The following is a 17,692-nucleotide window of genomic DNA, read 5'->3' as shown; positions in this document are numbered from 1 at the left end:
CTGGACAGACCTTGTATGCTACCAAAAGGTCAGAAGCTGGAAAGAACAAGGAAGGATTTGTTCCTAGAGCTTTCAGAGGGAGCATGGCCCTACTAACACCTTTATTTTAGACTTCTAGCCTCCAGAACTGTGAGAGAATAAACTTCTGCCATCCTATTTGTGGAACTTTGTTACAGCAGCCACAGGACACTAATGCAGCTAGGGATTCAACAAGTAAAGATAGCACATAGGTCAGAATGCCTAAACTGAATACTAATTCCACCACTTAAACTAGTTGTGAGATGTTGTATAAATTACTTAACCTCTCTCTGCTCAACTTCTCCTAATATCAAAATGCTGTCAGGAGGGTTGAGTTAAAGTATGTAAAGTACTCAGCACACACCTCATGGGCGCAATCAGCAGAGTTGCTATTATTTTTCTCATCTTTCAAAATATGTGATATCTACCTTACAACAAGTATTTACAAATGAGATGGTGTTTAAAAAGAAAAAGGCAGCCCTGGCTAGTATGGCTCAGTGAACTGTATGCCAGCCTGTGAACCAAAAGGTCACCAGTTTGGTTCCCTGTTAGGGCACATGCCTGGGTTGTGGACCAGGTTCCTGGTTCCTCTTCCTCTATTTCTTCCTCCCTTCTCCTTTTTCTGAAAATAAATAGATAAAAAGAAAAAAGTAGCAGTGTTTCAGAGTACAAAAGAGAGAGAGGTTCAGAGAAAGAAAGCCCTGGGAAATAACATAAATAGGCTTAGACTTGAAAGGTAGGTTAGCCAAAAAGTTTTGGGGTGTTTAGTTTGCTTTTTATTTATTTATTTTTGGGGGTGGTGAGAAGCAAGAGAATTAAATGTACCAAATTAGAGAGCTGCAAACTTTCGGTTAACAGGAAACCCAAGTACCTGAAAGGCTTTTCAACTTGGGGGAAAAGACAACCTGATCAGAGCTGCTATTTAAACAATCATCCTGTTATGAAACTGAGAATAGAATTGGGGAATGGGGAGTTATATATATACCAGTCAGGAGACCATTAAACTAGTCTACTGAGATGATGTTGGCTTGTACTATGGTAGGGACACTGGTAATGGAGAGAAATTGATTCAATATTTAAGAGGTAATTAAAAAGTATAACAAACAATATAGGCCAAAGACTATTCTCAGGTTTCTAGCTTGAGCAGCTGGTTGATGGTGATCCCATCTACTAAGATGGGAACGCTGAAAGAAAGGCAGGTAATGGGGAGGATGTGATGAGTTCCATTTTAGACATGTCATGCCTGCTGCTGAACATACATAAGTGGAAATGGGCACAAGTGTAGTAATAGATGTAGGTCTGATGACAGCCAAGCCAACAAGTAAATAAATAGGTAGCTTATAGCTAGAATGAGGAGATGCAAGTAGAAAGCTGTACAGGTCAAAAAGTATAATTTAGCCCTGGCTGGCGTAGCTCAGTGGATTGAGCACGGGCTGTGAACCAAAGCATCGCAGGTTCGATTCCCAGTCAGGGCACATGCCTGGGTTGCAGGCCACGTCCCCAGTGGGGACCATGTGAGAGGCAACAACACATTTATGTTTCTCTCTCTCTCTTTCTCTGTCCCTTCCCCTCTCTAAAAATAAATAAATAAAATCTTTTTTTAGTATAATTTAGTTTTATTTAGCAAATGAAAAAATACAGTTTGAAAATGCTGTGTTCAAGGTAATTTTATTTAGAGGACAGCGATAGGTGAAAGGTCAATTTTTCTAATTTGGCAATTCCTATTTTACTGAAAGTCTCAATGTCACAGCAAATGAATGATAGGATGAAAGCAACATTTAGGAAAGATTGGCTTTCATATAATGGATTAAAATCAATCACTAAATTGTTTATCCAATATCTTAGTTTCTGATGCAGACAAAAAAGAGCCTTTCTTCTATTACATGCTTCACTAACCTATACAAAAAAAAATTTTAATGAGTATTAAAAAAATAAAAGCAATAATGGAATAACTTAATTTCTACAAACTACTAGCAATATAATTAAAAATTATTCACTGCCCTAGGCTTTGTTTTAGGCATGCCTTCCTTGAACATCATTCATCATTTTCAACTTATAGGCTTTCAGGGAGTGTATATACCAAATCTTCATATACTGTGAACTAAGCAGGGTACATGGCTTCAAAACTTTGGGTACATGGCTTGAAAACTTCCACGAGTAGTACACATATTACCACCACAAGGGAGCACTTAAACTGAAATTGTCTTACCTAACTTTAGAAAGATAACCTTCCAGATTTACTCAAATTATTGACAAGGAATACTTAATTATCACTAACAATGATATTTAAAGTTTCATATTTTACTTTAGAAAGAAAACAGTCACATGTCAAAGCATAAACAAACATATCCTTATGTGTCTGAAATCTTCACTAAATATAGTGTATTTTACTATGCATTTACAAAAGCCATTTGAGGGACTATAATTACATCTTTCAAAAGCAAATAAATTTAAGAGAATAGTTTTACTGTCAAACATGTAACAAAGAATTTTACTGTTCAATTTAGAAAAGTAGATTATTTCATTTCATCAATAATGTAGCACAAACCCATCCATAGGTGGATGGATTCAAAGACAATATCTTTTTTTTTAACATTATTTTTATGACCCAGACATGGAAGTTTTACTTATTTTACATGTGTTTCCAAAGTTAGCTTCAGATAATTTTTTAAAGATTTTTATTTATTCATTTTTAGAGACAGGGGAAGAGGAGGAGAAAGAGGGAGAGAAATCTCAATGTGTGGTTGGCTCTTGCACGCTCGGTACTAAGGACCTGGCCTGCGGCCCAAGCATGTGTCCTGACTGGGAATCGAACTGGAGACCCTTTGGTTTGCAGCCCGTGCTCAGTCCACCTAGCCACACCAGCCAGGGCAGATAATATTTTTAAAGATTGTATTTATTTATTTTTTAGAGAGAGAGGAAGAGAAGGAGAGAGGGAGAGAAACATCCATGTGTGGTTGCTCCCAGTTAGGAACCAGGCCGGCAACCCAGGCATGTGCCCTGACCTAGAATCAAACCGGCGACCCTTTGGTTTGCAGGCCTGCACTCAATCCACTGAGCTACACCAGCCAGGGCCAAAGATAATACCTTAAGTCCTCTGATTCATGCAATTTCAAAAGTTTGCACTTATTTAACTACATTAAAAAAACTCCTTTCCTGCTTGCCTGAATATTGTTTTATATACTGATAAAGAGGTACTAGGAAACAAAACATTTTTGGAGTGACACTTATTTTCTAAAAATGCCTTTGTCTCAAATTTTTAAAGATCTTTAAAACACCCAGCCCAGATATAGCAAAAACCATTACACTATCTTTCTCTCCCCAGTTATAAGCACTGATTTTAACAGCTAAATCAAAGCAAGTTGCAGACTTCTGAAGATAATGGCTTGGAAACTATGCTATAGTATAAAATTAGTTACAGAAAGTATTTTCATAAACAGGTTCTGAAAAAAATTCCAGGTCTCACTTTCTAACAGTCAAGTCCTGGGGCAAGTTACTTAACTTTTCTGAGCTTCATTCTCTTCATCTGCAGACAAAACAGTACGTGCATTATTGGGTTCTTGTAGGCATTAATGAAAAAATATATATATAATGCAGCCCTATCTGGTGTGGCTCAGTGGACTGAGCGTCAGCCTGCAAACCAAAGGATGGCCAGTTTGATTCCCAGTGTAGGGCATTTGCCTGAGCTGTGGGCCAGGTCCCCAGTTTGGGGCATGTGAGAGGCAACCACACATTGATGTTTCTCTCCCTCTCTTTCTCCTTCCCTTCCCCTCTCTAAAAATAAATAAAATCTAAAAAAAAAAAAAAAAAAGGAAAAAACATATAAAATTCTTATAACACTGTCAGGCACATAGTAAATGCTCAATAATGTTGCTGTTGCCTACTGCTATACTAGCTCATCACCAACTAATTACACCTTGGTCTAAAATCTTAAAACCAAGGCCTAGGCCTCTGATTATTGTATAATAAGTCTTACAAATATCAATGCCTACCTATTTGTAGACCTAGCTCCTTTGGCCTCTCTCTGCCCCAAAGCGGAACACAGGAAAGGAAGTAACAGGCAGTGAGCATGAACATCCAAAGGGTGAAGAAAGGAGGCTAGGAGAGGGAAGCATAGGAATGGGAGAAGAGGAGCATAGAATAAATTTCACTTACTTCCTAATGTGTTCACAGCAATCCTAAGGACTCTTGAGTCCTTTGGGGGAGGACATTTGAGACTTGGTGAACATGGCCTACTAACTGCTGTCTGTCTATAAAGACAGCATCACTGACTTTTCACTTAAAATGAAATACAGCATTATACTTCAACCCAAAACGTGGTTACAGTTATTGCATCATTTGTAATGATGAGAAGTTTCCATGCTACCACCTCCATAACAAGATGTCACAGAAAAGGGCAGAGGGGGGCACAATAAACACCTTGACCAGATTACTTGGGAGGTTAGGAGCAAGAAAAAAAAAAAATCACACAAATTTCTAAAAATAACTGATCAAAACTGTCTATAAAACTTTACAGTCCTGGCTGGTGTAGCTTGGTGAATTGAGCATGGGCCTGTTAACCAAAGGGTCTCTGGTTTGATTCCCAGTCAGGGCACATGCCTGGGTTGCGGGCCAATTCCCCAGTTTGGGGCATATGAGAGGCAACCACACATATTGATGTTTCTCTTCCTCTCTTTCTCTCTCCCTTCCTCTCTCTCTAAAAATAAATAAAATCCTAAAAAAAAAAAACTTTACATACTGTTGCTTGTGTCAGTTTCTGGATTAAGGTAATATAGACTAAATCCATATATCTCATTTTGCTCCCTCCTGAAACCCTCTTAAACTGCTAAACAAATAAAGACAAAATTCACAGGGATAGAGAAAATGGGAGAGACAACAAAAAAATTTTGGGAGCAGAAAAGCAAATGGACAAGAGATAACTAACTAACTCAGCCTCAGCAGATCCAAGAAAGCCCAAGCCCCAAACCAAAAGGGTGAAGGTGAAAACAATAACTGTCCTTAAAAACCATTGAAGCCCTGACTGGTGTGGTTCAGTGGGTTGAGCATCGGCCTGCAAACTGAAAGGTCACCTGTTCGATTCCCAGTCAGGGAATATGCCTGGGTTGTTGGCCAGGCCTCCAGCTCAGGGGGTGGCAGGGCATAAAAGAGGCAGCAGATTGATGTTTCTTTCATGCATCAATGTTTCTCTCCCTCTTTTCCCCCCCATTCCCCTATCTCTAAAAAATAAATAAAATCTTTAAAATAAAGATTTTTTTAAAACGCACTGAAAATAAGGAGGGAGGTATATACAGCAGAGAACCGCTTGAATGCTGTTTGAGGAGCAGATCCTTAAACCACCTACCATCTTCAGTCCACCAAAGGTTTAGTGTCTACTAAAGATGGTAAAACCATCTTTACCAGGGGACCAGGGGACCAGGGGACACAAGGCTCAGGTGTGAACAAGGGGGCTGCACAGAAAATCAAGGGCACTGAGTGGCTATACACACCGTAGATGTTGTATGCATATGAAGTAAGCCTGCTTCCACCACTCAATCAGCCAGACTCTCATGCTCCAAGTGGAACAGCAGAAAGGAACTCTCTGTGCCATCTGACCAGCTCGAGAAGAAGGACTAAAGAGAGTGACATCAGGGATTCCCAATAAAATAGAGTAAGAAGATAACCCAACAGTAAAGCTCAAAATTGATAAGGCCTACCCACTTGCTCAGAGCTTCCAATTATTGGTATAATCCCAGAGTATTAATCAGGAGCAAAAAATTAAGGATTAAAAGATATCTGAGGATGGAAGAGACCAAAACAATAATCAAAGGACTTAGAACAACCAGATTGAAAGTGGCTACTAAATACCCAATGCATTAGGACAGACCTACAGAACACCACTAATAAAACTACAGAACGCTAGAGGTAAAGATTCTGTAAGCCTCCAGATTAAGTCCAAACTGATCATACAAACAATCAATGAATAGATTCGAATTTCTCAACAGTGGTGCAGCAATAAGACAACTGCAAAAAATTCTGAAGATCTCTGCTTACTCTGTACCATGTTTATAAACTAAGGGTAAACATGGCTAAGATACTTCTCTCTACCTGGCTTGGCCTGACTACACACAGATGAAGTTCCTGCTCTCTGCATGCCCTGCCACAGATTTTCATCCCACCACAGATTTTCTAATTTGACATAATTTTGAAAACTGGAGGAAGGCTTTAAAAAACTTACAGGGGTATCTAACACAGGGCCTACAGGCAGCATGCCACCCAGGATGGCTATGAATGAGGCCCAACACAAAATCGTAAATTTACGTAAAACCTTTTTATTGCACATCAGTTTTCATTAGTGTTTGTGTATTTAATGTGTGGCCCAAGACAACTCCTCTTCTTCTTCCAGTGTGGCCCAGAGACTAGATACCCCTGTTAGAAGCTGAAAATACAAAGTAGCCCACTCCCTCTGACCAAATTTCCACAGGATGTCCAAAACCAAGTCCACACTACAACCCTGCCCAACACCTGGACTGAGGTGAATCCTCCTCTTTCCCCGACAGCTTCCCAACCTTCCCACTGACCTGCCCAGAAGAGCCTCTTAAGAACCCCCAGAAATGCAGAAGCCAGACTGTGACCATCAGCATGCTGGGCTTACCTCCTGGGAGGCTGCAATCACTAATGGCAGAACTAATCTTTCCTTAAGATAGCTGGTTTTTTCTTGCTGTTCCATTTACATACAGACATAGTAAAACTACAAAGAGGAGCCAGAAAATCCTAATGAGGGTGAAGATTACCTCAGGGTGGGCTAAGGGAACATAACTGGGGAAGGGCTCACAGAGGCAGTCTGCCTAAAAACCTTCTACTTCCCATCCTAGGCATTGAAACAATGTTGTATATTTTGCTTTTTTATAATATACTCTTCTTTCATTACAATTTTAAAACTGTTTTGATGTAAGTATTTCTTCAAGTTAGAGATTATTTAATTACACAACTGATTATTAAATCACAAAGGTTTAGATTACATCAGCAGCATAGTTCTGCTACATCAGGAGGAAACTGCCTTAATTTTAAATCATACAAAAATCAAGACCACATTTACTTACATTATGAGCCTTCGGTTTAAGAACCAGTATTTTCTCCGACTTCTGTCATATCCAATAGGTTCATGTCGAATATATGGTTTGTTTTTTTGGATTTCAGCAACACAGTCAGTCACACCAGGCACCTTATGTGCTACACAGACTTCACACTGCCATTCATCCTCTGGCACCTCCTCCAGAGGTGGTTTCACACATTCCAAATGGTACACCGCTGAACATGTCTCACAGCAAAGCAAATCCCCAAGTTTGTGACAAACCCTACAATGGTCATCATATTGGATCACCCCTTCGGACATCAGTTCCTCACGAGCAATATTTGTGGTAAGAAACTGATCGACTAAGAACTGCAGAACTTTGATTTTGTTCTCTACCGGTCCATAAGGATAGTCCTCTGCTTCTTGGTAAGGAAGCACATGATGGTACTCCTTATCACTCTCACAGTACACCCGCAGCACCTCCGGCCACGTCATTCCATCTATGAAATACAGCGTGGAATTAACGCTATCTTTCAGATCAGCAGGTCCAAAGGTAGTATTGGAAGTGTCTTCTTCTCGCAAAACTGCTTTCAAAAGCACAACGTGCATCTCCGCCATAAGTGTACACTGCTCTTGACTCACCAAAGCTGCACAGAAGTCCTCAAAACGAAAAGGAGATAACCTTAAAACAGTGCCAAAGTTCCGCAGTACCTCATAAATGGCAATGACATTCATTATATGCTCATTAGGCACCATTAAATCCTCAGAGGACTTGGGAAATTCAAGGGGTGGGATATCTTTTTCTTCCAATATTGGAGAACGAGGTCGATGTACTCTTGGTTTTCGCCTACCTGTAAATAAAGAAATGGTATAATTACAAATCAATACATCATTTCTACAGACTAAGGGTTTTCCAATTTTTCCTATTTGGATCTATGCCTCAAAAATTATATAAGTACACTTTTATTTTTGTAGTAACTGTCAAGTTAAAATAACACTAAGAAGCAAGAATGTAGCTCTAATTATTAACTCTATAGAAGATCTAAATTCTGAAACTAGACCATCTTCTTACACTTTCTACAAAAATAAACTCCAAATGGATTAAAGACCTAAATGTAAACAACCCAAAACAATAAAACTCCTGAAAAAAAAAACATAGGCAATAAACTCTCTGATCTTTCTCGTGGTAATATTTTTCTGATATAACTCCTTGGATAATGAACACAAAAAGAAAAATAAACAAACAGGACTACATCAAATTAAAAAGGTTTTGCACTACAAAGGAAACCATCAACAAAATGAAAAGACAACCTACCAACTGGAAGAAGATATCTGCCAATGATACATCTGATAAGGGGTCAATATCCAAAATTCATAAACAACTCATACAACCTAACACGAAACAAACAATCCAATTAAAAAACGGGCACAGAAGCCCTTGCTGGTGTGGCTTGTTTGGCTGGAATGTCATACTGAGGAACCAAGGGTCGCAGGTTCAGTTCCCAGTTGGGGCACATGCAAGAAGCAACTGATGTTTCTATCTCCTATCACTGTTTCTCTCCCTTCCTTCCCCTCTCTCCAAAATCAACTGGCAAGTCCTTGGGTGAGGATAAAAATTATAATAATAAATTTTAAAAAATTTTTAAAGGTCAGGGGACCTGAATAGACACTTCTCCAAAGAGGACATACAAATGGCTAATTGACATATAAAAAGACGCCCAATGTTGCTAATCATCAGAGAAATGCAAATTAAAACCAAAATGAGATACTACCTCCCACCTGTCAGATTGGCTATCATCAAAAAATCAACCAACAGCATGTACTGAGCAGGATGATTAAAGGAAACCTTCATGCACAGTTGGGAATGCAAATTGGTGTAGCTACTTGGGAAAGCAGTGTGGAAGTTTCTCAAAAATTAAAAAACCAGAACTACCTTCTGACCCAGCAATTCCATTTGTGGGTGTTTTTTCTAAGAAATACAAAATACTAAGTCAAAAGTATATATGTACCCTTATTTTCATTGCATCATTATTAACAACAGCCAAGATATGAAAGCAACCTAAGTGGCCATCAGTAGATAAGTATAAAAAGAAGTGGTAGATATATACAATGGAATATTACTCGATCATAAAAAAAGAATGAAATATTACCATTTTTAACAACATGAAATGACCCAGAGAGTATTATGCTAAGTGAAATAAGTCAGAGAAAGACAAACCCATATGATTTTACTTGTACATGGAATCAAAAGAACAAAATATATGAACAACAACAAAATACCAGAAATAGACTCACAGATACAGAGAACTGCCAGATGGAGGAGGGGATGGCGGAATGGGTGAAAACGTGAAGGGACTAAGAAATACAAATTGGTAGTCACAAAACAGTCACAGGGATGTAAAGTATAGCATAGGGAATATAGTCAATACACTGGATTAACTTATATATGGTGCGAGGTGACTACCAGACTTATCAAGGGGATCACTTCATAAATTAAATAAATATAATGGCCCTGGCTGGTGTGGGTCAGTGGATTGAGTGCTGGACTGTAAACCCAGGGGTCACCAGTTCAATTCCTAATCAGGGCACATGCCTGGGTTTCAGGCCAGGTCCCCAGTTGAGGGCGCTTAAGAGGCAACCACACATTGATGTTTCTCTCCCTCTCTTTCTCCTTCGCTTAACCCCTCCGAAGATAAATAAATAAAATCTTAAAAATAAATAGAATATTATATAAATAAATATTATATAAATATAACATTCTAATCATTATGCTGTATATCTATAGTAATATAAAGTAATATTGAGTGTCAACTACAATTGAAAAAAGAGACAAGAAAATCTAAACTTCAAATCTTTCCCATTATATTCCAAACTTCCAAACTAGAAGTAAATTTAAAAAAAGGTAAATTATAAGCAGCTCTTAATTCTGTAGAGGGCTTGACTGATTTACAAGTAATCATGATAATTTTTTTAAAGCATATTTGTGAAAGAGCTGACAAGAACATAAACAAGATAAAACATCTCCATGTAAGATAACAGGCAGAACAGATCTCACTTTGTCAGGTGTAATACACAAATGCCTCTCAACAACCAAACAGGAAGTTCTCTGGTGCAGCACCCCCTTCCTCTGCCAAACGGACTGAGTTCCTAAGAGCCAAACGGGGAGTTTGACCATGAAGCACAGGGTTAGAGCTGAGACAAAAGAAAGAAGTAAAAAGGAGGAAGAGAGAAGCAGAGTTCTAATACTGGGAAAATAAAAGGGGGGGGCTCACCTAGAAAGGTAACTTTTTTTTTAAGATTTTATTTATTTATTTTGGGGGGGGAGAGAGAGAGAGAGAGAGAGAGAGAAACATCAGTGTGCGGTTGCTGGGGGTTATGGCCTGCAACCCAGGCATGTACCCTGGCTGGGAATCGAACCTGCGACACTTTGGTTCGCAGCCTGCACTCAATCCACTGAGCTACGCCAGCCAGGGCGAAAGCTAACTTTTTAAGTCTATCTTTTTAAGTAGTCAATTAAGCAACTTCAGCTTTTTTTAGAGAGAGGTAAAGGAAAAGAGAAAGAGGAAACACCAATCACTTGCCTTTCACAGGCATCCCAACTGAGGATCCAACCCGCAACCTAGGCATGTGCCCTGACCAGGAAGCAAACTGACAATGCCCAAACAACTGAAGCACACTGGTGAGGGCCAGTTTAGCAACCTGAGGCAACTGTTCCCCAATTTATAGGATGTGATGTCCAGGAATACATATATATGCATATAAATATCAATACATACCATTTGAGAACTTAGTTTATAATAGGCACACCTATATCCCTCTTAACAAATCTATGAGCTATTACCATAAGCCTTGCTGTATAAATAAAAAATATTATTGAAAGAAACAAGTTGCTCCTAATGTTTAGAATATAGAAAATATATTTTTAAATATCACAAATAATTTTAACAAAATTAACATTAAATTCTTTTTTGCACAATTAAATTTTATTAACCATGATTTTGGGTTGCTGGTACCATCTTAACTGCCTCCCCCCACCTGCCTCCATTCCCTTCCCCCACCCGCAAGCTTGGTACATGGTACCAAGAGATGACAGTATAATGAAGAATACAAAAAGTCAAGATTTTCATTTATACAATGACCCTCACTATTCATTCACTGGAAAATAAATTTTCTAAACAAGAATATACCCATACTTTCTGTAAAAAAAATCCAAGGGATCCCTCTGGGCCAGTCACTGCTGGTGAGCCTAAATAGAATGAAACCTCCTCCTTCATCTCAGCACATTTCACAAAACTGACACCATATACACAGGTGCAATTTTCACAGATTCATTTAATTACCAGATCACCATACTAGTAAGCATCATGGCAGGTAATCCAGTCCATTTCAATGTCTTCTGGAAATTATGGGTCTCATCTGCATAAGTATAAATGAGAAGCATAACGGGAGTAAAAGGGAAGACTGAACCTAGAGAAATATCCTCAAATAAGAGTGCAGAAGAAACAGAAGTCAGCAAATGAGAAAAATTGCTTATAGAAACAGTCCTGTGTTCCTTCCAGGTGTCACTGTAAGGCAGTAACACAAATATTGTCTAATTTAATTTAATGTCCAATTTTAAACTATCAGTGTTCTTATATTCCGAAAGATTTTGGGTAACCATTATATTATTCTGATTTTTTTAAGCATTTCATTCAGTTTTATGTTAAGCTAAAGCCTGTCAGTTTTCTGTTAGTATAAGAGGAATGAAAAGTCCATAAATTCCTCCTGGCTGGTGTAGCTCAGTGGATTGAGCACGGGCTGGGAACCAAAGTGTCCCAGGTTCGATTCCCAGCCAGGGTACATTCCTGGGTTGCAGGCCATAACCCCCAGCAACTGCACATTGATGTTCCTTTCTCTCTCTCTCTCTCTCTCTCTCTCTCTCTCTCTCTCCCCCCCTTCCCTCTCTAAAAATAAATAAATAAAATATATTTTAAAAAGTCCATAAATTCTACATTCTATATTATCTAGCTGGAAACCACAAAATAGCTTATATTCAAACTACAATACACATGCACATGTACATAAATGTATATGCACATATATGCATGTGTACACATATGTGCACACACATCTGTGTGTACATGTGTATACACATATGCATCTGTATGTAATATATGTGGGACAATGTGACCACTTTTGAAAACATTAAATACTGGTCAGTTCACTCTGAAGCGTTCACTCTTGGGAAAGAATAAATTTGCTCACTTTTTTTTAAGAAAGAAATTGGCGAAACTATCTGAATGAATATCCCTTTAATCCAGCAATTCTACCTCCTGAAATTTATACCAGATATATAAACACATGAATTTGAGTACAAATTTAAGTTCTTTTTTTTTTTTATTTTACTTATTTATTTTTACAGAGAGGGGAAGGGAGGGAGAAAGAAAAGGAGAGAAACATCAGTGTGTGGTTGCCTCTCACTCAGCCCCTACTGGGGACCTGGCCTGCAATCCAGGCACGTGTCCTGACTGGGAAATGAACCTGTGACCCTTTGGTTCAAAGGCCAGCGCTCAATCCACTGAGCCACACCAGCCAGGGCCAAATTTAAGTTCTTAATGCAACAGTTTATAAAAGCTTAAGTTTTATGTCTTAACCTAAATATACATCAATACTTAAATGAATTATAAATTATGATACACATACATAATGGAATCCAATCTAGCAGTTGAAAAGGACACAGTAGTCCTGGCTGGTGTAGCTCCAGTGGATCAAGCATGGGCCTCTGAACCCAAGGGTCACTGGCTCAATTCCTAATCAGGGCACATGCGCCTGGGTTGCGAGCCAGGTCTCCGATAGGGGATGCTTGAGAGGCAACAACACATTGATGTTTCTCTCCCTCTCTTTCTCCTTCCCTTCCCCTCTCTCTAAAAATAAATAAATAAAATCTTTTTAAATGAATAGCTTCTGATTCAATAGATCTAGGATAGAATCTCATAATTTACATTTGCAACAACTCCTAGATGATGCCAATTGTGCTGGTCTGAGACTCACACTTCGAGAATGGCAGCCCTAGAAATTAGAAAGGTCATCCCTCTGAAACCCAGACAAGTAAAAATTGATACATATCAGAAGAAATCTACTATTTCCAGAAGTTAGCTTCAAACCTTACTACTCAAAATGTAACTGGCATTACCTATGATGCTTGAGAGAAATTCAGAATCTCAAGCCCCACTCCAAGCCTACTAAATTATGAACTGCAGTTTTCTCAAAATTTTCAGGTGATTCATAGGCTCATTAAAGTTTGAGAAGGTGCCTAGAAACAAACCATCCTAAAACTGGAGGTGCAGCAAAATCACATGGTAAGCTATAAAAAGTGTCAAAATGCAACCCAGATTTACAGAACCCCAGGTGAAGCTCAGCACTGTATTTTTCTTTTTTCTCAGATAATTCTAATGTGCGGCCAAGTTTGAAAAACTACTGCTTCACAGAAACTGGATGGTCCCTCTGCCAAGAAGAGTAGGACTTTTGTGGAAAGTCAAGCAACAGGACTAAGAGGTTGCCTCAGGAGGCATGATTAGAATAGAACTGATGTGAAATAAAGGTTAAGCCTAATCAAAAACAGTAAGCCCACAAAAAGAAAATGCTAAGGATGGAAAGTTATCTGTATAAATTTTGAAAGAAAAAAGAGAATCAAAGAGCAAGAATTTGTCAATGAATTTCCAGCATAATCTAGGTTAAAGGAATTTCTTAACTGAGTAACAAAGATTCTGGCCCATCTGACAGGTTATTTCCTCAAAAGAAAAATTATATTACTATACAGATACTTTATTTAAATGACCTGGCAGTTGCTGAAGCAAAACTTTCCACCCTTTTGTATTTTTTTTAGGTTTTTATTTATTTTTAGAGAGAGGGGAAGGGAAGGAGACAGAGAAGGGGAGACACATCAACGTGTGGTTGTCTCTCACGCGCCTCCACTACAGGGGACCTGACCTGCAACCCAGGCATGTGTCCCAAATGGCAATTGAACCTGCGACCCCTTGTTTCACAGACCAACACTCAATCCACTGAGCCACACCTGCCTGGGTTCCACCCTTTTGTATTTATTTCATAATAGAAAGAAATCTACTTAATGAGGCCTACAGGATGCTGTCCTCTCTGAACTCTTTGGAAGACTAGTCAATACTCAGTAAGTGTTAACTGTGACTTGGGATTCTTTTCTACATGTCTGGGTTTTTTAAATACACTGTGGGCAACATCTGTATTTGTATAATTAAAAAAAAACAAAACACTTTTCTACACATTTTAAATAGATACTGCCTTAATTTATTGAACTCACAAGAAAGCCTAGACCTTTTCCAAGGTCTTGATCAAACGCCACCTCTTCTGTCCTCTCCTATGCCTCCTGGCACTGTGCATCTCTGACACTTTGTACAGTTCTCCGTTATAGTATGAGCACCTATATGACATGCATTACTTGTGTGCCCCCAGCTCATTTAACTTCTTTAAAGCACAATCCACTGTCTTAAGTTATTATAGTAACTGAAAGACTGGTTTAATTAATGACACCCAGAAGTCAAACTACCTGCAAAAGGTGGAGGTCCTGGGTCATCAAAGACCTAAATTAATGAAGAAAACAGTGAGTGGACTCAATTGGAAGCTTCAATGTTGTTAAAATGTCAATTCTCACCAAATTAAATAAAGATGCAACACAATCCCAATCAAAATCCCAGCAGGATATTTTGTAGATATTGATCAGCTAATTCAAAAGTATAAATGAAGCCCTGGCTGGCATAGCTCAGTGGATTGAGCGCGGGCTGTGAACCAAAGTGTCGCAGGTTCGATTCCAGTCAGGGTACATGCCTGGGTTGCAGGCCACAGCCCTCAGCAACTGCACATTGATGTTTCTCTCTCCCCCTATCTCCTTCCCTTTCCTCTCTAAAAATAAATAAAATCTTTTAAAAAAAGTATAAATGAAAAAAGTAACAGGAACTAGAACAGCCAAAATAATTTGGAAAAATAAAAGGGGGAATCAAGTTGGATAGCTCATACTATCTCCCTTTACTTAAGAGTTACCTAAAGAACTACTAAAACTCTAGATAGTTATCAAGTAACCTTGATTACTGGCAGCAAAAGAATAGACACAGAAGTCACTGGAACAGAAGAGAGATTGCAAAAATACACTAACACAAATAACGGTCCACTGTATTTTGACAAAGATGCAAAGGACCTGTGATGGAGAAAGAGTTTTATTTCAACAAACGGTAATGGAACAACTGGACATCCATCTGTCAGGAAAAAAAAAAGGAGAAAACCTCAATTCCTACCTCACACCTTGTATAAAAATTAACTCAAAATGAATTATAGACCTAAATATAAAACCTATAACCTATATAGAAGAAATCAAAGAAAAAAATCTTTGTGACCTGGTGTTACTTTGGCCAGGGATGAGCAAAATGATAACCCATGAGAGATAAATGACTGGAAAAAATAACCAAAAGAATAATATTTGGTAATGTGATAATTAGGTTAAATTCAAATTGCATGTCCGTAAATATTTCTTTTTCATTCATTCATTCGTCTCTGATACTTTCCTGATACAATGGCATAGGTCCAACAGGTTGCAATCAAAATTTAAAATTTCTGCTCTTAGAAAAACACTGTTAAGAGAATGAAACACAAGCCACAGACTAGGAGAAAATATATGCACATCACACAGGCAACAAGGCACTTACATCAAAATGTATAGAGAACTGTTACTATTCAGTAATAACTAAGCAATCCAATTAAAACATCCTCAATAAAGACTTCATTATCTTTCCATCAAAGATGATATATAAATGAAAAATAAGATACACATGCAAAGATGTGAAATATAAACATCAGTCCCATTAAATTTGGAAAGCACACTAAGATGCTTATCATTACAACTAGTATTTTTTTTTTATTTTTTTACTGATGAGAGAGAGAGAGAAAGAGAAACATCAATTCACTTCTCCACCCATCCACACATCCATCCATTGGTTGCTTCCTGCATGTGCCCTGACCAGGGATGGAACCCATAACCTTGGCATATAATGACAACTTCTAACCAACAGTTACCTGGCCAGGGCACAACGGATATTTAACATTGTTCTGGATGTGGTTGGCAATGCAATTTGAAAAGAAAAAGAAAACAGATATAAATGTTAAAAAACAGGTATGGCCCTGGCTGGCGTAGCTCAGTAGATTGAGTGTGGGATTCAAACTCGAGGGTGCAGGTTAGATTCCCAGTCAGGGCACATGCCTGGGTTGCAGGCCAGGTCCCCAGTGGGGGCCACGCGAAAGGCAACCACACACTGATGCTTCTAGAGGCAACCACAATGATGTTTCTCTCTGTTCCTCCCTCCCTTACCCTCTCTTAAAAAAAAAAACAAACAAAAAAAAACAAAAAACAGGTAAGAGCATATGATTATTTTTGTAGATGACATAATTTTTTTCCTAGCAAATTCAACATAATCAACAAATAAGCTATTAGAAACGATTAGGAAAAAAATAAGTGACTAAATAAAAAAAGTTAACTTTTAAAATACATGAGCTCTTTCCCTGGCTAGTGTGGCTGAGTGGACAGAACGTTGGCCTCAGTCCCAGTCAGGGCACATGCCTGGGTTCCTGGGCAGGCACCCCACTGGGAGCATGAAAGAGGCAATCAATCAATGTTTCTCTCCACCTCTTTCTCCCTCCCTTCCCCTCTATCTAAAAATAGATAAAATAAAATAAAATGAAATGAAAGAAACACCAGTCTGGGTGACCTAAGATAGATCTATCACATTTAGAACAGCACTGTCTGTAAAAGAGGGACTAAAATTTCCATAGGGCTACTTTTTCAAGGCAAATAAATATTAACAATAAATGCAAGTATGTATTAATAAAGGTAGGGGAAAAGTCCATTTCACATATTTTTAAAAATATTTTATTATTTATTTTTAGAGAGAGAAGGGAAGAAGAAAGGGGGGGAGAGAGAGAAAGAAACATCAATGTGTGGTTGCCTCTCACGTACCCCCTACTGGGGACCTGACCCACAACCCAAGCATGTCCCCTGACTGGGAATCAAACTGGCAACCCTTTGGTTGCAGGCCTGCGTTCAATCCACTGAGCTACACCAGCCAGGGCCCACTTCACATCTTTACCTTACCTATTTGGACCATGGTTGCATTTCAGTTGTGACTCCTGCCATGAACAATTTCCATTATTAGTTTTCTTCCAAAACACAGAAGATTCTTAATTCAAACTTTTCAGGCAATTAAGGATAGATAATGTATCTATGAAGACAATCTTCCAAGTTTACCAATGGTCAGAAATATGAGGCATTTCACCCAGATAATTAAGACCAAAAAGTTCAAATGTATCTGAAAATACAGTAAAACTGCTTTTTAAAAAATCCTTACAAGGATATGTTCGTTGATTTTAGAGAAAGAGGAAAGGAGCGACAGGGGGAGACAGAAACACTGATGTGAGGAAAACATTGATTGGTCACCTTCCCCACATGCCCCGAGAGGATTGCACCCGCAACCTAGGTATGTACCCTGACCAGGAATTGAACCCGCAGCCTTTTTTGGGTGCACAGGATAATGTTACAACCAACTGAGCCACCCAGCCAGGGCACCA

General features: G+C 38.7%; 1 protein-coding gene across 12 annotated transcripts in view; it reads right to left on the bottom strand.

Annotated features, from left to right (window-relative positions):
* BPTF (bromodomain PHD finger transcription factor) overlaps nt 1-17,692 on the bottom strand; it is a 128,732-nt gene that overhangs the window by 92,301 nt on the left and 18,739 nt on the right. For all 12 annotated transcript variants that reach the window (XM_045837196.1, XM_045837200.1, XM_045837202.1 and 9 more), the window contains exon 2: nt 7,098-7,920. In XM_045837196.1, the coding sequence (XP_045693152.1) occupies nt 7,098-7,920 (823 nt within the window). The remainder of the gene's footprint in view (nt 1-7,097; nt 7,921-17,692) is intronic.

Source organism: Phyllostomus hastatus, unplaced genomic scaffold (genome assembly GCF_019186645.2).
Source record: "Phyllostomus hastatus isolate PE091 unplaced genomic scaffold, TTU_PhHast_1.1 phas_contig_210, whole genome shotgun sequence".
Classification (NCBI taxonomy): Eukaryota; Metazoa; Chordata; class Mammalia; order Chiroptera; family Phyllostomidae; genus Phyllostomus; species Phyllostomus hastatus.
This window is presented reverse-complemented; position numbering and strand designations above follow the sequence as displayed.